The 23028-nt window shown below is 50.1% G+C and overlaps 1 protein-coding gene across 2 annotated transcripts in view; it reads left to right on the top strand.

Moving 5' to 3' along the window:
* Nucleotides 1–21077, top strand: part of gpatch1 (G patch domain containing 1) — a 50918-nt gene extending 29841 nt beyond the window's left edge. For both annotated transcript variants that reach the window (XM_059651808.1, XM_059651809.1), the window contains 10 exons: nt 1230–1475; nt 2009–2187; nt 3288–3415; nt 11056–11180; nt 11306–11487; nt 13716–13914; nt 14304–14405; nt 17084–17238; nt 17738–17874; nt 20715–21077. In XM_059651808.1, coding sequence (XP_059507791.1) covers nt 1230–1475; nt 2009–2187; nt 3288–3415; nt 11056–11180; nt 11306–11487; nt 13716–13914; nt 14304–14405; nt 17084–17238; nt 17738–17874; nt 20715–20745 — 1484 coding nt within the window. In that variant the 3' untranslated portion in view covers nt 20746–21077. The remainder of the gene's footprint in view (nt 1–1229; nt 1476–2008; nt 2188–3287; nt 3416–11055; nt 11181–11305; nt 11488–13715; nt 13915–14303; nt 14406–17083; nt 17239–17737; nt 17875–20714) is intronic.
* The last annotated feature ends 1951 nt before the right edge of the window (nt 21078–23028 follow it).

Genomic DNA, 23028 nt, shown 5'->3' with positions numbered 1-23028 from the left:
GTGAATGTTAGTTACCATGTGTCAGCCCAAGCCTGGATATTGTCCAGATCTTGGTGCATTTGAACACAGACTGCTTGAGTATCTGAGGATTCACGAATGGTGCTGAACATTGTGTAATCATTAGAGAACATCCCCACTTCTGACCTTATGATGGAGGGAAGGTCATTGATGACACAGCGGAAGATGGTTGGGTCTAGGACATGACCCAAGGAGCTTCTGCAGAGATGTCCTGGAACTGAAATGACTGATCTCACACAAGCAAAACCATCTTCCTATGTGCCATGTATGATTCCAACCCAGTGGAGAGTTTACAAGATAGAACATAGAACGGTACAGCACAGTACAGGCCCTTCAGCTCACAATGTTATGCTGAACTTTTACCCTAATCCTAAGGTCTATCTAACCTCCACCCCTCCATTATACTGTCATCCATGTGCCTATGTAATAGCCGCTTAAATGCCCCTAATGAGGCCGACTCCACTACCCTCTCCAGCAATGCATTCCACTCCCCTACCACTCTCTGAGTAAAGAACCTACCTCTGACCTCTCCCCTATATCTACCTCCACTCACTTTAAAACTATGCCCCCTCGTAATAGCAACCTCCACCCTAGGAAAATTTGTCCCTGAAACCCATTGATTCCAGTTTTGCCAGGGCTCCTTGATTCCACACTTGGTGAAATGCGGACTTGATGTCAGGACCTGTCACTCTCCCCACCCCTCTGGAATTCAGCTTTTTGTCCATGTTTGAACCAAGGCTGTAATGAGGTCCGGAGCTGAGTGGCCCTGGCAGAACCCAAACTGGGTGTCACTGAGCAGGTTATTGCTGAGTAACTGTGCTGAGATATTTGTTTTCATCAAATGCTGGCCCCTTGACATTCTCACGTTTCCTGGCTCTATCATTGCCTTCTGCTGTCTCTGCCTTCAACACTGTTTAATAATCTCCAAATATCTCCATTCCATTTTGTCTTTAACTCAGCTTCTCATTAAAATCTACTACTTTGCGCAAGCTTTTGGTTCGCTTGGAGTAGGTGTGGCTCAGTGTTAAATGTTTAAGAGCATGCTCCTGTGAAGCTGCCACGGATGGTTTATCCTATTAGAGGTGCTATGTAAGTGAAGTGCCTGTTGGTTATCAGTGTAGAAGTGATGTTGATGTAATTCTGTCATTTATGTCCTGGATGGTGTCTAGTGAACTGAAGGTGTGCAGTGATGAACACTTCTGTGTTAACAGGTCCTGGCTCAGTGTTTGAACTTCTAACTGTAAAAGACAAGGAGAGACTGCAGCAGCAGCAGGCAGCTTCCTGGAACCAGCCTGGCCAGTCCCAGGCACCGGCCTCTGGGAAACCCAGTGATTCCCAGCTCTCTGGACTTGGAGGAAGGTTGACGAGTTCAAGTGAATTTAAACCCTTTCTAAAGAATCCAGAAAAGCAGAAGAGATATGAGGACTATGTGGCGAAGCTTATCTCAGGTCAAAGCAGTAAGTTATCCAAGACCAGCTTCTGTCTTTACAGTCTAGTTTGTTACAGTTGGGTCTTCAGAACCCTGCATTCCTTATCTTTCAGTAATCAGATTGACCTGAGACATTAACTCTGGTTTCTCCTTCACAGATACTGTCTGACTTCCTGAGTAGTTTCAGTATTTTCTGTTTTTAGTTCAGGTTTCCAGCACCTGCAGTATTTTGGTTTTATGGAGATTTATTGATTTTTCATTCAAATGTTTTCAATTTATCTCCAGCTGCAAATGGTTTCTTTTGGGGGAAGAAAGCTCTAGAATTTCACTACCTCTTCTGGGACATTATCCTTGAACAGCCTCTTTCTAAATGTAAGGTTTAGGTGCTACATGTTGGACATTCACTTGAGATGAATAGTTTCTCTCGACACAAACCTATCACTCGTTTCATTGAGATCGCCCCTTCATCTCCTTATTTAGGAGAATGCACTTGAGCCTGTGTGACCTATCCTGGTAATTTCACAGTTTTAAGCCTGGTATTGACTGACTAACCTCCCCCAGATGCGCTGGCCAGCTGCTTGGACTCAAACATGACTGAGTGGGAGCGAGACCAGGAGCAGTATGAGTTCAGCCGGGCAGCAATGCTATATCGTTCAACCAGTGCCTCGCTGTCATCCCGCTTCACTCGTGCCAAGTTTTCAGATGACACTGACAAGGTGGAAGTCCTTGAGCAACAGGAGGTACAGTAATGCTGAGGTTTGGGCTGTGTGTGCGTGTGTGTTGGGGGGGTGGGGGTGACGGAGACAGCTGCGGGGAAGTGTTTTTATACCGGTCACTGCTTGGAACATGCTGCCTGGGGAGATCGGAGAAATGGATATGACAGCAAGGTTTATGAGGCATTTAGACAGACACATGAGCAAACGTGCAGGAATATGGGGTCGCGTATGGAGCAGCACGGTAGCTCAGTGGTTAGCACAGCTGCCTCACAGCTCCAACAGTCCAGGTTCAATCCCAGCCTCGGGCGACTGTCTGTGTGGAGTTTGTACATTCTCCCCGCGTCTGCGTGGGTTTCCTCCAACTACTCCGATTTTCTCCCACAGTCTGAAGATGTGCAAAATAAGTGGATTGGCCATGCTAAATTGTCCATAGTGTTCAGGGATGTGCAAGTTAGGGGGATCGGCCATGGGAAACAGGGTCGTAGGAATGTGGTGGGTCTGGGTGAGATGCTCTTTGGAGGGCTTGTGTGGATTCAATGGGCTGACTGGCCTGTTTCCACACTATAGTGGTTCTACTTTAGAGTGGCATCATGGTAGAACAGATATATTGGGCCGAAGGGCCTGTTCCTGTGCTGTACTGTTCTATGGATGGGCAGAGGTTACAGAGACAGCAGAAAGTGGCCAATTTGCACACATCTCTGGCATTGACCTAAAGAGTGATGTTGTGTTATAACTGACTATTTTCCCTTCATTTCTGTGAGTGGTTATTGTCTATGCTGTGGATATGATGTAGCTCAAAATCTGGCACATAGATGTGAACGAATCTGCCGTGTATTGTACTGAACCACCCAGACTGGGAGTGATCAGATTCTGCCCTCGAACTTTTCTGACTCGGCTCAGAGTCACAATCGGAGCAGAATTCGAATAATAAGAGAGAAAGAGAAAGAGTAAAGACAACAAAAAAGAAGTCAGCCCGTCAGCCTCATCTTTTTAGTACTCTATTGGCCTGAGTGCCTGCATTTTCTCTCAAACCACTGCCCCTCTGAGGACAGGCTTGTCTTATATTCAAATATCTTGTAGTGAGGGGCTGATCCACCCTGTGATGACTGTCCTGTTCCTTACAGAATGACGTCAATGACAAAGAGGCTGCAGTAAAAATGAAGATGTTTGGTCGTCTCACCAGGGACAAGTTTGAGTGGCATCCCGAGAAACTTCTCTGCAAACGATTCAATGTCCCTGATCCTTACCCTGGGTACGTATAGAATCACGATTCAGTCCCTCGTACTGGTACTTTGTCACAACTGAGACGAGTTTTTGCACCGGGTGAGCCCCTCACCTGAGGCATGCTGACGTGCAGGCCAAACCCTCCACCGCCCCGGCCCCGGTCTCTCTGTGTTGTGGTAGGACTGTGGCTATTTTACCTTTACTGACCAGGGGAAAATGTGGTGATAATTGTGTCTCACTGTTCCACAGCCATCACAAACTGTATAACTATAATATAACTCCCAATGAGATCACCAAAATGACCAATTTTCTTGACTGATTGCCACCCGAGGACTAAAGCAATTCATAACGTGTTCCTTCAGTAACATTAAAACAAATCCCACTTAGTGTAACACTTTTAACTTTTAAAAGGAACAGTTAAAAATAATGGATGTGAGTTTGCTCGCTGAGCTGGAAAGTCAGTTTTCAGACATTTTGTCACTTTTTTTTAATTTGAAAAAATATACTTTATTCATAAGATGTACAAAAAAATACATATTTATACACCTACCCAGTCACGCAAGCCGCCCCAGGTTACCCAGGGGGTACGTACACCAACTAAAGGAAAAAAACAAAACAAAGAAGAAAAAAAAACAAAGCAAAAAAAACACCCTGGCAGTCGTCTCCCCGCACAGTCCCCGTTGGGCCCCTGGCCAGTTGGGGAAGGTGCCAGCTGGGCCCAGTTACCAGATAGGGCCCTTTTTTCCATTCTGGACGAGGGGTTTCATTATGTGGTCTTTCCCCACCGCGCCTTGGCGGCGGCTGCCCCAAGCTTTAGCGCGTCCCTCAGCACGTAGTCCTGGACCTTGGAATGTGCCAGTCTGCAACATTCAGTCGGGGTCAGTTCTTTCAGCTGGCAGACCAGCAAGTTGCGGGCAGACCAAAGCGCGTCTTTCACCGCACAGATGGTCCTCCAGGCGCAGTTGATGTTGGTCTCAGTGTGCATCCCGGGAAACAGCCCGTAGAGCACAGAGTCCCGTGTCACGGAGCTGCTCGGGACAAACCTCGACAAATACCACTCCATCCCCCTCCAGACCTCCTGTGCATAGGCAGACTCCAGAAGAAGGTGATCGACAGTCTCGTCCCCCCTGCAGCCGCCTCGAGGGCAGCATGCGGTGGCGCAGAGATTCTGGGCATGCATAAAGGATCTCACTGGCAGAGCCCCTCTCATCGCCAGCCAAACAATGTCCTTGTGCTTGTTTGAAAGTTCTGGCGATGAGGTATTCTGCCAAACGACTTTGGCAGTCTGCGTGGGGAACCACACGACGGGATCCACCCTCTCCTTTTCCCGAAGGGTCTCGAGGATACTACGTGCTGACCACTGCCTGATGGCCTTGTGGTCAAAGGTGTTTCCTTTTAAAAATTTCTCCACGAAGGACAGGTGGTACGGGACGGTCCAACTACTCGGAACATTCCGCGGCATCGAGGCCAGGTCCATCCTTCGCAACACCGGGGACAGGTAGAACCTCAGTAAGTAGTGACACTTGGTGTTTGCGTACTGAGGATCTACGCACAGCTTGATGCAGCCGCACACAAAGGTAGCCATCAGGGTGAGGGTGGCGTTCAGTATGCCCTATCCTCCATTTTCCAGGTCTTTGTGCATGGTGTCCCTGTGGACCCAGTCCATCCTCGACCCCCAAATGATGGCTGCGGCGAGTGCTTGTGCCCCAGGTCAGGGGGTCCGGAACACCATCCGCGTTTCCGTGAAGAAGGTGGATGAAGGTGCACCTGTGGACCGCACCTTCTTCGTGAAGAGGATCCTGTTGGACTGTTGTGGGTTCACTGCTGCGGACATTTACTGCCTGCAGGATTTCCCCGGAGGAGGTTTTTACGATGTAACCTTCAGGATGCCAAGCTTTGCGAGCGCTTCCTGGAGGTTTTCAAGGAGAAAGGAGGTGAGGGCCCCCTCTCTGTATTGACCGCTGTCCCACTGTTTGTGATGCCAGCACAGAGGAGCCGTATGGTGACTGTACACATGTACAACCCGCATGTGCCAGCAGTTGATGTCCTGACCGTCCTTGGAAGGTATGTGAAGGTGGAAGGGGACCTAACTGACATCATGGACCCCTTTGGCATCTGGACCAGTAAGAGGCAGGTCAAGGTGACGCTGAGGATGAGCGCGGACGGGAACGTCGTACACCCACCGTCCAGCTTCGCGATCGGCGGGAGCAAGGGCTACCTGACCTATGCAGGGCAACCTAAAGTCTGCCATGCCTGTGGTAGGTCAGGTCACGTGGCAGCCGACTGCAAAGCCACCATCTGCAGGGAGGAGGGACACCTTGCAAAGGATTGCCCACAAGAGAAAAGCTGCAACCTTTGCAGGGAAGCGGGCCACCTCTATAAGGCATGCCCGCGGCGGGGGACCACCTACGCCCAGGTCGCCGGCAGGGGCAATGCGGGGCCAGCCCCCACCCCCGAGGAGAGGAAGGCACCAGGGCCCAGCAAGGACCCCAATGTGCAGAAGGGCCAGGTCTTGCAGGAGGGCCCAGCCCCACAGGATGGACCCAAGGCCTGCAAAGCACCCCTGGAGGCTCCGCTCCCACCCCCCTCACCCCCAACAACCCGTAGTCGATGGAGGAGGCGACAGGCGACCCAAGGGAGTGGACGACTGTCCGGAAAGCGAGGAGGAAGGCGCACCGGCAGGCCCAGGAACCGCCACCATCAGGCGGGAAGAGGCAGCTGCAGGGGGGGCTGTAAGAGCTCCTCCGAAGAGGGCGATTCGGAGAGGGCCCGCCCAAAGCAGAAGCTAAAGATCTCAAGGGAGAAGGAAAGCAGTATCCCGATTCCAGGTGACGGGAGGCGTCCTGAGGCTCTGTCCGACACCCAGCCACACGCTGCTGGGGCCCTGGAGGGCCCCCCCGGAACCTTCAGGCGGGAAGCAGGAAACAGCGTGTCCCCAGCCTGACCCAGAGCCGGACTCTCCTGCCTCCGTACCCCCGACGGGGGGATGCCACCCAGAAGGCAGCACGGACGGTTTCCTGAGCCTGGAGAGCGTCCAGCAGTTAGCCCGGGCAATGGGCATGAAGGGACAGATGGAGGGGCTGGACCTTGAACTTGGGGAGGGTACTGCGGTCACTGCCCAGGATGGGGGTACGAATTGTGAGCATTAATGTGCGCAGCGTCAAGTCAACCGCAAGATGTGTGTCCACGTTGGCCTACCTGACCACCGTCAAGGCGGACCTCCTGTTTCTGCAGGAGTGTGGGATATTGCACCTCAGCAGGTATGGGAAATGGTCCGGCGCCTGGACCTGTGGGCCTTCGATCTGGTCGGTGGGTAACGACTGTCGCTCCTCGGGCCTGGCTATTCTGCTGCGGGGGCACAACTTCACCATCTCTCAAGTTCAGGAGGTGGTGGGGGGGCGCCTCCTAGTGGCTGACGTCACCTACAGGAACGCTCCCCTGAGGCTGATCAACGTGTACGCCCCAGTGGTACGGAGTGAGCGGTTGGCCGTCCTGCAGCGGCTTCCACCCCTGCTGGCTACGTCCAGGCCGGTCATCCTGGGCGGAGACTTCAACTGCATCATTGATGCAGATGGAAGATCTGGCGTGGGGACAGCGGGTGGGGGGAGTCAACTGGACGTCACGTCCAGATTCCTGATGGGCACGGTGAAGGATGCCAAGCTGCTTGATGTCTCGGCACCCCTGCCCACGGAGCGCAGCGGAGGTACACCTGGTCGCGGCCAGACGGGTCTATCCGCTCAAGGATAGACTTCCTGTTTGTGTCACTGGGCGTTCTTGGTCAGGTCCACCGGCGTCGAGCCGGTGTTCTTCTCTGACCGCTGCCTCCTGCTGGCCGACTGTCACTTACAGGACGACCAGCAGGCCGGCAAGGGGACGTGGAAGCTCAACACGACTCTGTTGACCCCAGAGAACGTCAAGGAGCTTAAGAGGGAGTACGCTGGTTGGAGAACCGTGAAACCCCTCTTTGAGTCTCCGGGCGACTGGTGGGAGACGGTGAAGGAGAACATCAAGAGGTTCTTTGTCCTCAAGGGCGTTTGGAAGGCGAGAGAGAGGCGGGGAAAGCTGTTGCGACTCCAGAAGAGGGTGCAGAACCTGCTCCTTCTGCAGTTGATGGAGGTCACAGAGGACCTCTGCGAGGTGAGGGGCCAGCAAGCCTCGCTCTTTGCCGTGGAGGCCTCCAGGATAATCTTCCAGTCCAGGGTCCACTCCGTGGAGTAGGACGAGACATGTTCGCGTTTTCTCTTTCAGAAGGTGCACAAAGAGAGCTCTGTGCTCAGCCGGCTGAAGGAGGTCGACGGCTCGGTGACGTCGTCTCGGCCCAACATTTTGAGGATCAGCAGATCCTTCTATGCCGGACTGTACGACGCAAAGCCCACGGACAGCACGACCTCCGAGTCGTTCCTGTCATCTATCACGGAGGTCTTAGACGACGGCACGAGGGAGTGGCTGGACCGGCCGATATCCCTGGACAGGCTGACCAGAGCCCTCAAGTCCTTGGAGAGGAATAAGACTCCCGGGAGTGACGGCTTACCGGTCGAGCTGTATTCCGCTCTGTGGGACCTGGTCGGCCAGGACCTGCTGGAGGTGTACGATAGTGCGCTTCGGGCAGGGGAAATGTGCAAGTCCATGAGGAAGGGCATCATCACCCTCGTTTACAAGAGGAAGGGGGAGAGGGAAGAAATTAAGAATTGGCGTCCAATTTCACTATTGAACGTGGACTACAAAATCCTGGCCAAGGTCATAGCCAACCGGGCCAGGTCTGTCCTGGAGTCGGTGATTCACCCTGACCAAACGTGTGCTGTGCCGGGCGGGAAGATCGCTGAGAGCCTCACGCTCATCAGGGATACGATCGCCTACGTACAGGACAAACAGGTGGACACCTGCCTCGTCAGCCTGGACCAGGAGAAGGCCTTCGACAGGGTCTCGTGCTTACATGAGGGACGTCCTCTCCAAATTGGGGTTCGGGGAGGGCATCCGCAATTGGATCCGGCTGCTCTACACCAACATCGTTAGCGCAGTCTCGATCAACAGGTGGGAATCGGACAGTTTTCCCGTCAGATCTGGAGTCAGGCAGGGCTGCCCGCTCTCTCCTGCCTTGTTTGTGTGCTGTGTGGAGCCCTTCACCGCATCCATCAGGAAGGATGTGAGCCTGAAGGGCGTGACTATCCCAGGCAGCGGAGGTCTTCAGGTCAAGACCTCCCTGTACATGGACGATGTCGCCATCTTCTGCACCGATCGTCGGTCGGTGAGTAGGCTGTTGGACATCTGCGGCCAGTTTGAACTGGCCTCGGGTGCCAAACTCAATAGGGGTAAGAGCGAGGCCATGTTCTTCGGGAACTGGGACGACCGCTCCTTCATCCCCTTCACCGTCAGGACAGACTACCTGAAGGTGCTGGGTGTTTGGTTTGGTGGAGCTGGGGCGTGCACGAAGACTTGGGAGGAGCGTATCACCAAACTGAAGCAGAAGCTGGGCAGGTGGACGCTCTGGTCCCCCTCCATTGCGGGTAAGAACCTGGTTGTCAGGTGCGAGGGGCTTTCGGTACTGTTGTATGTGGCGCAGGCCTGGCCTATACCCGGGACCTGCGCCGCTGTGGTCACCCGGGCCATCTTCCACTTCATTTGGGGGTCGAGGATGGACCGGGTCCGCAGGGACACCATGTACAAAGACCTGGAAAATGGGGGAAAGGGCGTACCGAACGCCACCCTCGCCCTGACGGCTACCTTTGTGTGTGGCTGCATCAAGCTGTGCGTAGATCCTCAGTACGCAAACACCAAGTGTCACTACTTACTGAGGTTCTACCTGTCCCCGGTGTTGCGAAGGATGGGCCTGGCCTCGTTGCCGCGGAACGCTCCGAGTAATTGGACTGTTCCGTACCACCTGTCCTTTGTGGAGTAATTTTTGAAAGGAAACACCTTTGACCACAAGGCCATCAGGCAGTGGTCAGCACGTAGTATCCTCGAGACCCTTCGGGAAAAGGAGAGGGTGGATCCCGTCATGTGGTTCCCCACGCAGACTGCCAAAGTCGTTTGGCAGAATGCCTCATCGCCAGAACTTTCAAACAAGCACAAGGACATTGTTTGGCTGGCGGTGAGAGGGGCTCTGCCAGTGAGATCCTTTATGCATGCCCGGAATCTCTGCACCACCGCACGCTGCCCTCGAGGCGGCTGCAGGGGGGACGAGACTGTCGATCACCTCCTTCTGGAGTCTGCCTATGCACAGAAGGTCTGGAAGGGGATGCAGTGGTATTTGTCGAGGTTCGTCCCAAGCAGCTCCGTGACGCGGGACTCCGTGCTCTACGGGCTGTTTCCCGGGACGCACACCAAGACCAACATCAACTGCGCCTGGAGGACCATCAATGCAGTGAAAGACGCTCTTTGGTCTGCCCACAACTTGCTGGTCTGCCAGCTGAAAGAACTGACCCCAACCAAGTGTTGCAGACTGGCGCACTCCAAGGTCCAGGGCTACGTGCTGAGGGATGCGCTAAAGCTCGGGGCAGCCGCCGCCAAGGCGCAGTGGGGAAAGACCACAGTATGAAACCCCTCGTCCAGAATAGGAAAAAGGGCCCTATCTGGTCACTGGGCCCAGCCGGCGCCTTCCCCAACTGGTCAGGGGGCCAACAGGGACTGTGCGGGGTGACGACTGCCGGGGTATTTTCTTTGTTTTATTTTTTTCCTTTAGTTGGTGTACGTTCCCCCTGGGTAACCCGGAGTGGCCTGCATGACTGGGTAGGTGTATAAACGTTTTCTTTTTTGTACATTCTATGAATAAAGTATATTTTTTCAAATAAAAAAAAGTGACGAAATGTCTGAAAACTAACCTTCCAGCTCAGCGAGCAAACTCACATCCAGAACCTCAACCTGAGCTACAAATCTTGTCAAAACTCACTAGTTAAAAATAATTTCTAATTTATGTAATTTAAACTATACTCCTTTGAAACTTCAGACACAAAAACACATTTATGGTTAAGAAAACAAAAGACAAATATTTAACATGTATAGCAGGGTGGCAAAAGAATATGGACAAAGTGAAACAGAATTCCAGACTGTGGAAGGTGAGAAGTTAATTTCTCACATGATGATGTGCTGTTTTCTATCGGTGATGGTTGATCAGATGAACTTGGAACTCTTTCGTTCATGGTTTCTCAGTTTCCCTGTGCTTTCACACGAGGGCAGGGAGAGAATTAAGGCAATGGATGTCTTTTGGTCTGCAGTCTATGGGTGTTTCTTCCACACTGCTGCTCTTGTACAATTCCCTGCAGCTCAGCCAAACACAAGCCTGTTGTAGGCTGAATTTCCTTATCCCAAAACAATTCTCGGTGCTGCTCAATTTTGACTTCTCCCTCCAGCTTCCAAAAAGCAGCATGGTATTGGTCAGGTCAGCAACAGGTGGATGGCATAGTCCTGTTCCTTTGTCCCTGAGAGTGTAGCATTACTTTAATCCTGCATGGTCCGACTTCCCTCAGAGTGGGTTTAAACCTACAACCATTCCTTCCTGTAAGAATTTGATGAAATTGATTGAGATGAATCCATGAACACTGGAACTCCTTGTTGAGTTATGGATGTTGAAACATGCAGCTCACTGAATGAAGTGCCAACGATAAGATGTTTGCTCTGTTCACCCGTGCTACCTCCTGATGGCTACAACTTGTATTCTTCTTCAATCTGCAGATCAACAAAGTCTGGGCTTCTCAAGGTCAAGAGGGACAAATATTCGGTGTTTAACTTTTTAAATGTCCACACAGCTCCTGAACCCCCTAAAACGGAATCCAAAAGGGAAACTGTACAGTATAATAGTGAGTGCGTCTGTTATAAAGTAAATACCCAGCCGGCGGGCGTGGCGCCGCGTGGGTGCGCTGCCGGTTAGCATGACGCCATGATAATGGAAATGTAATGTCTTGCCTTCTGTTTCACATTGGAGCTGTGAAACCTCCTGAATCCAGGAGGCCGTCCAGGTGGGACGTGGCAGCCGAAGACCGGGGGAAATGTGTGACAGAACATGCTGCAGTATTGACTGGTTTGGATTCAGCAGCAGAAACAAGTTTGAGTCGGTGCACAGAGAAAGAAATTGAACAGGACCAAGAAACTAAAACCGAGGAGCAGGTAGGTACCTATGGCAAAGGTGAGATTTTCTGATCACAAAACAAGAACATAGATATGCACCTGTGGTGTATGGCGTTTGTGGGGATTCCTAGGGATTATTTGGTGGAGATACTGGATAAAGAAATGTTCATAAAAGTCAGCCAGAGAATAAAAGAGGAAATGTTGCTACAGATGAGTAACTGGGTGTTTGTCTATGACTGCAGGAATATGTTAGGGATATTAGCATTCAGATCACTTTTTGAATGTATATAACTCATGTGGATATTCAGACCATTGTGGACATCAGTGTGTTCTGATGAAACCGTGCGGAGTAGGGAGTTACCAGATAGAATGCTGGATATAAAAAGCCTGCAGGAAGGAGCAGAGAAGCTGCAAGTGTTGTTTGGTCCAGGTAAATGCGAAGTATAATTTTTTTTGTACAAAGAATAACCTGGAAACATAACTTCAGTGGAAAACACCTTGGGCTGTGGAAGAGCAAGGTTTGCAGATGCAGACACATTGCAAGTTAAAGAATCCAAAGAAAATCTAAAAGGAGTTTAGTGTTTCTGTTGAGTGCACAAGAAAAATGTTCAGTAATTCTCTGCAAAACCCTTTAATGGTACCAGTCAGTGCTCTCACCCTCACTGTGAGACAATTTACAACAGATTTGGACACATGCTGCTGTTCTCAAGGTGAGCAATTGAAGTGATATTCTGGCTAATTGTTGAGGAGTGTCAGTGGTCGGTTCATGGAGGAATTGCTGTGATCAATGTAGACTATTGTTTCCATTGTTGTGGAAGTGAAAGCCAGGATCTCAGACTGAGTCCTGAATGCAGCAAGTTAACAATCTTTTTCTGTTCTTAGAATGTTTGTCCATGTTGGCGTTTGATGTATTTGCACAGATCATTACTGCATGGAGAGAATGAGCAGGTTGAGGAGAAGGCAGCAAGTGAACTTAGTTCCACTCTCAAATATTCCTAGATCCTGTTTCATACATTCACTGTGGAGACTGGAACCATTCTGATACAAGGCCCCCAACCTAGAGATTCTGTGACTTAGTCACAACATGGCAATTTGTTATCCTGAGTTCAATGAATGTATGGACAGAGACAGAAGGATAAAAGTCATAACAAACTGTGCGTTGTCTTCAAAATCCCAACTGTTTTAGTAAAAGCCTTCAGGGGTTGGAATGGGCTAATCTCATCCAGTCTGGTCTACACGTAACGCCAGTCTCACTTTGACCCATTCTGGTTTACATGTGACTCCAGTCCCACTCCATCCTGATGTGGCTGACGTTGTTGGTCACCTGCCAGGCACAAATAACCTTTAAAAGTGTTTGCCTCTGACCCAGTCCTCACTGTTGTTTTATGTAGGACAGTTCCAAGGGTGAATGTTACCTCCACTCAAATGATTTGCAATTTCATCAGACATGGCTTGCCACTCCTGACACCGTTGTATCTTTTTAGCTGTTTTCTTTGTACTGTCCATGGTCTCCGCTTTGGGGGACGGCCAGACCTGAGAGAGTCACCAAGAAATGGAACTGGTGGTTGGGTGGGTGGGGGGTAATCCTTTACCCACAGAGTGAGGAGAACGCTCTACCCAGTGTGAATAACAATTGATATGGTGAAGAAGGAGATAATTAGATGTGTGAGGAAGAACAGAATGGGGTGATAGAGTGAGAGGACCATTTTCCCTCTGCCTACCTTAGATAAACTTTTCAGAATTCTTACACTTGCCCTGTCTTTTGAGACAACAGTCCCCAGTTTCTACAACCAAGCCTTGCAGCTAAAATCCCTCCTCCCTGCAACCATAGAACATAGAGCAGTACAGCACAGTACGGGCCCTTCTACCCAGGATGTTGTGCCGAACTTTTACTCTAATCCTAAGGTCGATCTAACCTCCTCCTGTACCTCGTACTATCATCCGTATACCTATCTAATAGTCGCTTAAATGCCCCTAATAAGACCAGTCTGTTAAATCAACTTTGCCCCCTCCTGCAAACCTACATGACCTATGCAAATTGTCCTGACCAGAACTGGATGCAGTACTGTAGTTTTGGACTCATCAGAGCGTTTGATTGAAGAAGGGTCCAGACCCGAAACGTCAGCTTTTCTGCTGTGTTCGCCCGGGTCTCCACCGTGTTATCTCAGATTCTCCAGCATCGGCAGTTCCTACTGTCTGAGTATTTGGTTGGCTGTGTTTTTGAGTTTAGTTGCTATATTAAAGGTAATATTCTATTCTCCTTGCAGGAAGATGCTGAGGACGAAGAAAAACGGCCACCCATGGACTTGTTCAAAGCTATCTTTACCAGCTCGTCTGAGGAGAAATCTTCGTCTTCCAGCTCTGAAGAAGATGAAGATGAAGCGACCAGTGAAATAAACCCTGCTCCTGGGGAGCAAACTTCAGTACAGTCTGTACCTCCAATCCCTGCCTCAGACCACGAGCCAGGTTAGTTTATTCAGCAGTCTGCGATTGGCTGTGTTGCAATGATGTTTCCTTCCTAATGACTAGAGGGTGGCCACGGCAACTTGACAATAAGTTAAAGACTCTTCCCTATAGACCTGTGCGGCAAGTGGTGAGGGAGCTTTACTCAGTGTCTGAGTCCATATTGTGTCTGATGGGGAATACTACGAAGGGAACTGTACTCTGTGTGCGTTACGTGTACTGTTTTTGAATCTGATCACCAGTTCTCTTCGGTTTTACCTGTTGCTCACGTGCAGAGCTTCACCAGAATGAATGTGAGAATGTGCCCTCACTGCTGATCTCCCAGTGTACTTTATTCAGTTGTCATTGGCTGGACATTTTGACTGAAGGTGGTTTCTTGTTGCTTGCCTTAGTGAAGGAATTTGATCGAAACCCGCAGCCTGCGCACAGCAGCCCAGAAACTCGGAGTGGCATGGAAGAATTTGGGCCTAGGCTCCCACCAGCTCTCCTCTTTGGTGAGATGCTAATTTGTGTGTTAATTCTGTCATTGAAAAACAAGGCAGTTATTCTAAAGCCTTCTTTCTAAAACACTGGTTATGCATCAGCTGTACTGCCTGTGTTTAGAGGAAATATGCAGTAAAATGTGTTATCAGATAGTGTTGGTGAATCAAAAACCTCATTAAACCAATCAGTTTGTGCTATAAGTAGGAATTAAATGAAAACGTGCCTAGGTGTATCCTGCAATACACAGGAGGCTGAGAACACTGTACCTGGTATCAAGGAAATGTATTTGGACTCATAATCTGGATGTTCCAACAAATATTCTGGGCCATTAGCAACTGGTGGAATGTGGATTTAGTTTTTAAAAGTCTGGCATTGAATGATGACAGTTAAACCACTTTTGGGAAGTAATTCTGATGTCCACATGGTTCCAGACCCGCAGCAATGTGACTTTCGGAGTAATTAGGGATGGTCAGCCACACGCATTTGCTGTATGAACGGAGAGGAAAGAGGGATACTCTTCCCAGTGGTAGGAGAGTCAGTGAGCAGATTGAAGGGAATTAGAATTAAAATTAGCTTTACTGTCACATGTACACAAGTTACAGAAGAACAGGAGGAGCAGTGAAAAGTGTACAGTGTTACCAACACAACAACAACTTCGGTACAAAGCTCCTAGGTATGGAATCTAATGTCCATAAAATAGAGAAAAATAAAGAAAAAAAGTGACGTTACACTCTGAATATACACAGATGGGTTAGGAAAGTGAGAGAGAAAGCTAAAAAAAATAGATATTACGGTCTTCATATCAGGGTTTCTACAAGACCTGACCATGCTGCACCAGTTCACAGCCAGTAGCCATCTTCACTCCAACCCGCTGTCCCGTTGCTCCGGGCCCCGCTGTCCCCGCCCCGGGCCTCGCTGTCCGCCCCTCTCTGTCCCCGCCCCGTCGCTCTGGGCCCCGCTGTCCCCGCCCCGTTGCTCTGGGCCTCGCTGTCCACCCCTCTCCGTCCCCGCCCCGTCGCTCCGGACCCCGCTGTCCCCCCTTTCCGTTCCCCCCCGCCGTCCTCCGGGCCCCTCTGTCCCCACTCTCCGTCACCGCCCCGTCGCTCCGGACCCCGCTGTCCCCCCTCTGTCCCCCCTCTCCATTCCTGCCCCGTCCTCTGGGCCCCGCTGTCCCCGCCCCATCACTCCGGGCCTCACTGTCCGCCCCTCTCCGTCCCCCCGGGCCCCTCTGTCCCCCCTCTCCGTCCCCGCTCCGGACCCCGCTGTCCCCCCTCTCCATTCCCGCCCCGTCCTCTGGGCCCCTCTCCGTCCCCGCCCCGTCGCTCTGTGCCCTGCTGTCCCCGCCCCGTCGCTCTGTGCCCTGCTGTCCCCGCCCCGTCGCTCTGTGCCCTGCTGTCCCCGCCTCTCCGTCCCCGCTCTGTGCCCTGCTGCCCTCCCACTCCGTGCCCTGCTGTTCCCGCCCTTTCATTCTAGCATACAGGATATATATGCTAAGATGGACATGATATGGATTATATACCAAAATGTTATTCTGAGCAACGCATGACATACTGCATTATATATTGCAGTGTTGCACTCACTAACAGGGTAGATTGCTTTGTAAACAGTAAGAACATCTACACCACTGCGCCTGTTTCAACTCAACAACATAGCTGACAGCTATTCACTGGTTTATTTCTTTGGGCAGTGTGTTAACCTGCCTGATTTGATATTTAAACAAAGACTGGCAGTTAACTGTCATTATCGTTACCTGGTGCAATCTCTGTGTTAGTGACTGTACCAGTCAGAGTCTACGTATCAACCAGTTAGCACCCACCTGCAGTATAACGGTGTTCTCTCTGAGTATTAGTATTTTTTTATGAAGTGTCTTGATTAGCTGAATATGAAAAACTTCGACACAATGTGCCTTTTTGTCAGAGGCACTCACAAATCTCAGTGAATCACTGATGTAAAGTGAGTTGTGATTGCTGTTGGAATCATACGCAGTGCAGAAATGACCCATTGAGTCTGCAGCAGCAAAAAACTCATCTAAACCCACTCCAGCCCCACTTGTCACACCAGGACCACAGCTGCTCATGTTATAACATTTCAACTGCTCATCCAAGTACTTTTTCACCTCAAGTGCTCTCCCAGACAGTATGTTCCAGATTCCCACCACCCACTGGTAAAAGCATTTTCTTTTCAATCCCCCCCCCCCAAACCCTTTGATGTTAAAAGATGCTCCCTTGTTATTGACCAAGGGCAACAGCTGGTTTCTCTTCACCCTGTCCATGTTCCCATCATAATCTTATACAGCCCCATCAGGTCCCCACTCAACACTGCTGCTCCGAAGGAAACAGACTGAGCTTATCCAGCCTCACTTCATCCCAGGCAACATCCTGGTGAATCTCCTCTGCATTCCCTCCAGTCCTATCTCATCCTTCCTATAGAGCAGAGATCAGAACTAATGAGGAACGGTCACCTGACCTGAAACATTAACTCTTTTTTTACCTTGAAAGATGCTGCCAGACCTGCTGAGCTTTTCCAGCAACTTTGTTTTTGTCCAATGTGCTTTGTTAATTCCTCAGTTAACCTGTCCTGCCACCTTCAGGGATGTGTGGACAAACTCCCAAGGTCCTTCTGTTCCCCTAAGCTTCTTGTGTCCTACCATTGATTGATCGCTCCCTTACCTTGTTCTGTTAAACTGAAGGTAACACCCACCCGTCACCTGATGACACCATGGTTTCTCCAGCAATGGGATGCAAGGGGCTACAGAAAGGCAGCGGTGGTCTGGCTCAGCAGAAGGGGAAACCGAAAAAGAAGCACAAAGACCGAAGGAAAGGAAAGAAAGCGAAAAGGGAGAAGGTCAGTGCAGATGGTGTGGGAGTGTGCTGGAGACAGAGGATTGTCTAGAACCACATTAAGACACTCTGTACAGAGGCTGCCTTGTTGCTTTGAGATGGTGTGTCGTGGTCCCGCGTCCCTATGTTTTGGAAAACACAGACGGCTCTACCTTACCATCCGTCTCAGTGCAGCATGGGGAACTCTGGGCAAGTGCCGAGAGAGTGCCGTGCTGTCAGGAGGGCCAGCGCCGAGGGAGCGCCGCGCTGTCGGCAGGGCCAGCACCGAGGGAGAGTCGCTCTGTTGGGAGGGCCGGCGCCGCTCTGTCGGGAGGGCCAGCGCCGAGGGAGTGTCGCTCTGTCGGGAGGGCCAGCACTGAGGCCACTTTTGTGGCAATTGGCCTGTTCTGTCTTGCATCTTACATGAGTGTACAAAAGCACTGTTTCACATCCATTGAAAGGTTTGTCTTTGAGGCATCCTCAGTGGATTTTGTAGAAATGCAATTCTGTTGTTGCCTCCACAGAAAAAGAAACACAAAAAGCATAAACACAGATCCAAGCTGAGGGACAGGAAGTTGAAGGGTGATGACAGCAGCTCAGGGGAGACTGAATCTGAACAAAGCGACCCCCAGTCTGTGTCTGATACAGACCTGCTGATGCGGTGAGTACTAGAAACACAGAAGATAGGCACAGGAGTGGGCCATTTGACACTTGATGCCTAGTCCATTTCAAGGAACAACAGAACAGGGACAGGCCCTTCAGCCCACCAAGCCTGCGCTGACACTCTCTAAACTAAAAACCCCTTTGCCTCTGTGCAGTCATATCCCTCTGTTCCCTGCCTGTTCAGATATCTCTTAAACCTTGCTGTGGCATCCACCTCCTCCACCCGCTCTGGGCAGCACATTCACTTACCACCCGCTGTGTAAAACAACTTGCCTCTCGCATCTCCTTCGAACTTTCCCCCTTTTTCCTTGAAGCTGTGTGCCCTGGTTACTGATATTTCTACACTGGGAGAAAGACTCCATTCTATCCACACTTCTCGTTATTTTTTAAGCCTCTGGCAGGTCACCCTTGTTCTTTGATGTTCCAGTGAAAACAAACCAAGTCAGTCTCATGCCTCCTCACAGCTAATACCCTCCAAACTGTTTCTGTACCCTCTCCAAAGCCTCCACGCCCTTCTGGTAGCGTGGTGACCAGAACTGACAACTGCATTCCAAATGTGGCTTAAACAGAGTTCTGTACAGCTGCAGCATGAGGTGTCAGTTTTTGTACCGTATGTCCTGACCAGTGAAGGTAAGCGCACTATATAACTGCTCGACCACTTTATCCTCTTGTATTGCCACTTACAACCTACGCACCTGGTTTGCTCTCTCTGTTGATGCTGCCATTTACTGTGTACTCGCCTCCTGCATTATATCTCCCAAATGCATCACCTTTTCTGGATTAAATTCCATCTCCCATTTCTCCACTCAAGTCTCCAGCCTATTGTCTGGCTACCCTCCTCACTATCCACAGCTCCCCAGTCCTTGTGTTACCTGCAAATGTACTAATCAGGCCACCTACATTCTCCTCCAAACAACAGGGATCCCAGCACTGATCTCTGTGGAACTCCACTGGTCGCAAATCTCCAATGTGAAAAAGACCCTTCCAAGCTGCTCTCTGCCTTCTGTAACTAAACCAGTTGTGTATCCATCCTACCAGCTCACTGCAGGTTCCATGTGACTTCACTCTTGTATCAGACTGCCATGACGGACCTTATCAACGGCCGTGCTAAACATCCACCACCTGCCATCACCAGTCATCTTTGTTCCTTCCTCAAAAAACTTAATCAAGTTTGTGAGACATGACTCCAACTACACAAAGCCATGCTGCTTATTGCTGATAAGTCCATATCCTCCCAAACATGGGTAAACCCTGTTCCAAAGAATCTTCTTCAACAATTTCCCTAACACTGACCGAAGGCTCTCTGGCCTGTAATTACTTGATTGCCCTTCTCAAACAAAAGGAACAATGTTGACTTTTCTCCACTCCTCTGGGACCTCTCCTGTAAATAAAGAGGATAATCATACCTTAATGCTTTTCAAAACACCCAAAACCTTTTTTTTAATATTGACTTGCCCCAGAATATCAACATACCCCTGTCTAGACTCACCATCCACCATGTCCTTCCCCTTGGTGAATACCGATGCAAAGTGTTCAAAAGGACCTCACCCACTTTCTCCAGCTCCACGCAATAACTTCCCTCCTTTGTCCTTGGGATGACCTACCCTTTTCCTAATTCCCACTTACTCCTTACATATGTATAAAACACCTTGGGATTTTCCTTAATCTTGTTTGCCAAAGAATTTCACGATCCCCTTTAGCCCTCCTAATTCCTTGTTTGAGTTCTTTCCTACTATCTTTGTATTCTTTGGCTCTGTGTGTCTTCTGTTTCCTAAAGCTTACATATGCCTTGTTTTTCCTTTTTCGCTAAGTTCTCAATTTCTCCTGTCTTCCCGATGTTCCCTAATCTCACTATCCTTACCCTTCATTTTCACATTTGCTGGTCCTGAAGGCAAATCAACTGGCCTTATCCCCTATTCATGTGTCAGATGTGGATTTATCCTTAATCATGCCTCTCCCATCTGTCACCCATCCCTTCCTCCCACCCCAAGCCGCACCCCCATCTACCTACTAACCTCATCCCACCTCCTTGACCTGTCCGTCTTCCCTGGACTGACCTATCCCCTCCCTACCTCCCCACCTATACTCTGCTCTCCACCTATCTTCTTTTCTCTCCATCTTCGGTCCGCCTCCCCCCTCTCCCTATTTATTCCAGAACCCTCACCCCATCCCCCTCTCTGATGAAGGGTCTAGGCCCGAAACGTCAGCTTTTGTGCTCCTGAGATGCTGCTTGGCCTGCTATGTTCATCCAGCCTCACATTTTACCATCTGTCAACTTTATCTTCTTGTTGTGTTCATTACATCTATTTCTAAAACAGTCAGGCCACCTTGCAATGCACCATATGAAAGCATTCCTCCAAGATTGATCCTCAAGTCTAATTCCCACCTTTTCAAACAGCAGTGGGAGCCCGTGTTCTACCATCCAGCCCCTCGGTCAACGAGATTGTAGCTCATCTCCTACTTCAGTTGCATTCTCCTTCCTTTCATTATATCCCTCGTTCTCATGGTGCTCAAAAATCTATCCAGTCTTCCCAGAATGTGCGTGAGATCCTCACCCAATATTTTCTGGATCCCTAAACAAGAAAACCAAAGAATTGTGGATGCTGGAAATCAGAAACAAAAACAGAAGTTGCTGGAAAATCTCAGCAGGTCTGGCAGCATCTGTGCAGAGAAAGCAGAGTTAATGTTTTGGGTCCAGTGACTCTTCCTCAGAACAGTTTTCTAAATTTTCTAAACTATCTCAATATTCTCATGAAGAGTGACCCTAGCTCACCATTTGCTGTGAACCCTATTATTGGGAAGAGAGTGTCTAACAATGTTTGTTTTTCTGATTCATAGAATGAAAACTGTTCCATTGGCAAGATGGTGAGACAGGGCACTGGAAGAAGAGAAGCTGGTTAACCAACATCTGTGATAAGCTGCATCCACCACAGTGGTACATTAGATCCAGTCTGAAACCTCTCTTATAATTTGTCAGGAATTGCCCAACAAGAGGGAGCGACCCAGACCAGGAGCACTGACCCTGGTCACTTCAATACAAGACAGCTTGGTTCAGTGTCTGTGAACGTTGACAGATTTCACATCTACAGTTTTTTTAATCATTTATTTATAAACCAGCTGTGAGATTGTCAAGTGTTAGTTTGTTCAGAGCACCCAGGACTGCTGTGGCTTTCTGTCTTAATAAATCGTCCTGTCAATTGATATTGCAGACGTGTTAGTTTTTTGCTGCAGTGATTCTGACTTAGAGGGCATGGGGTAAGTTCTGGATTGCTGGCCTCCATGTGCTTAGTGTTTATCTAGCGCAGACAAACTGTAGGATCTGGAGAACCTCACCATTGCATCACTTACTCGAAACCTCATGCTGTTTATTGCGAATGTCTCTTGATTCCCTGTGCTCACTTACTGAGGCTGATGGAACTGTTGTGGCATCTTCTATTTGTCAGAATTAATTCTCTGTAAACGTTGTGATTACAGTCTGAAATGTCAGAGGTACCTCGAGGCCAGTCCAGGCCAGGGGTTGCTGGGTGCTGGCACCTCTGCTAAGCTATCAGCGCCACACTGTCAAGAAGCAAAGCGACAGTGCACTATCACCCTGGTTCCCCATGTAGACACAAGAAGAGAAGATTTCCGGGGAATGAATTCAGAGCAACTGTGACAGAAGTGGTCGCTGCTTGTGCAGCTGGAGGGTTTGTGAGATCCTTTGTGTAAATTAGTTACTGTGTTTTCCACCTTACAATAGTAACCACACTTCAAAGGGATGTGATAATGGGAACTGCAGATGCTGGAGAATCCCAGATAACAAAATGTGAGGCTGGATGAACACAGCAGGCCAAGCAGCATCTCAGGAGCACAAAAGCTGACGTTTCGGGCCTAGACCCTTCGAGAGAGCCTCTTCAAAGGGACTTTGTTTGTTGAAAAGCACTTGAGGACTTTGATGTTATGAAAGGTGCTATTTAAATGAAACTTTCTATAATGCTCACCAAAGAAATGGGACTGCCAAGCAGGTTTACATGATTTGAGTACAATATAACTTGAGATACAGTTGTGAAATAGTTTGAGAATTGAACAAAAGAACTGGATTTCCTCCTGAGATGAGGTTTCTTTTCGGCTGGACATGAGCAATTTGTCTTTACTGTAAATGGATATTTTGCTGTCAACATCTCACAGGCACAGTTACTCTTATACAGTGAATCACGCTGTGAATGAATTTGGTTCTGTTGTTAAATTTTGTACAGTTTTGTACTGTCTGTAATAAAGTATTTAAACATTTTCAGTATGCTTTCACTGTGAAATAAGGGCGCAGTGGAATTGTGACGAGCAGCAACTGCGCAACCTGCTCAAAGTAAAACACGTCCCAGATTCCCGGTCTTCACAGCATCACAGGCTGATCATGGGCTAGAGGGGCCAAAGAGCCTTACGTTGCCATGTTCCACAGAGAGGGCAGCTATAACTGGACATTGTGCCTGAGTGAGCTAACCCTCACCAGGTAAGTATCCCAGGCACATTCAGTAAAGTGCTGTAGCTTCAGCTCTTGACAACACTGAGACATTGGCCGTTCTTGGTCACGTATGACTGTGTGCGTCTGGAGGACTCTTTCTGCTTTCGCTGCAGTCTGTCCAGCGAGCAGTGGTCAGGGGCTGACCGCCACCCGGGCACTGACCCCATCACCGCCCCCGGGGTCTGGGCACTGACCCCACCCCCCCCCCCAAACCCGGGCACTGACCCCATCACCGCCCCCGGGGTCCGGGCACTGACCCCACCCCCCCCCCCAAAACCTGGGCACTGACCCCATCACCGCCCCGGGGTCCGGGCACTGACCCCACCCCCCCAAAACCCGGGCACTGACCCCACCCCCCCCCAAAAACCCGGACACTGACCCCATCACCGCCCCCGGGATCTGGGCACTGACCCCACCCCCCCAAAACCCGGACACTGACCCCACCCCCCCCAAAAACCCGGACACTGACCCCATCCCCCCCCCAAAAACCCGGACACTGACCCCATCCCCGCCCCCGGGATCTGGGCACTGACCCCACCCCCCCCAAACCCGGGCACTGACCCCACCCCCCCCAAAAACCCGGACACTGACCCCATCACTGCCCCTGGGGTCTGGGCACTGACCCCACCCCCCCAAAACCCGGGCACTGACCCC

Source organism: Stegostoma tigrinum, chromosome 16, assembly GCF_030684315.1.
Source record: "Stegostoma tigrinum isolate sSteTig4 chromosome 16, sSteTig4.hap1, whole genome shotgun sequence".
Classification (NCBI taxonomy): Eukaryota; Metazoa; Chordata; class Chondrichthyes; order Orectolobiformes; family Stegostomatidae; genus Stegostoma; species Stegostoma tigrinum.
This window is presented reverse-complemented; position numbering and strand designations above follow the sequence as displayed.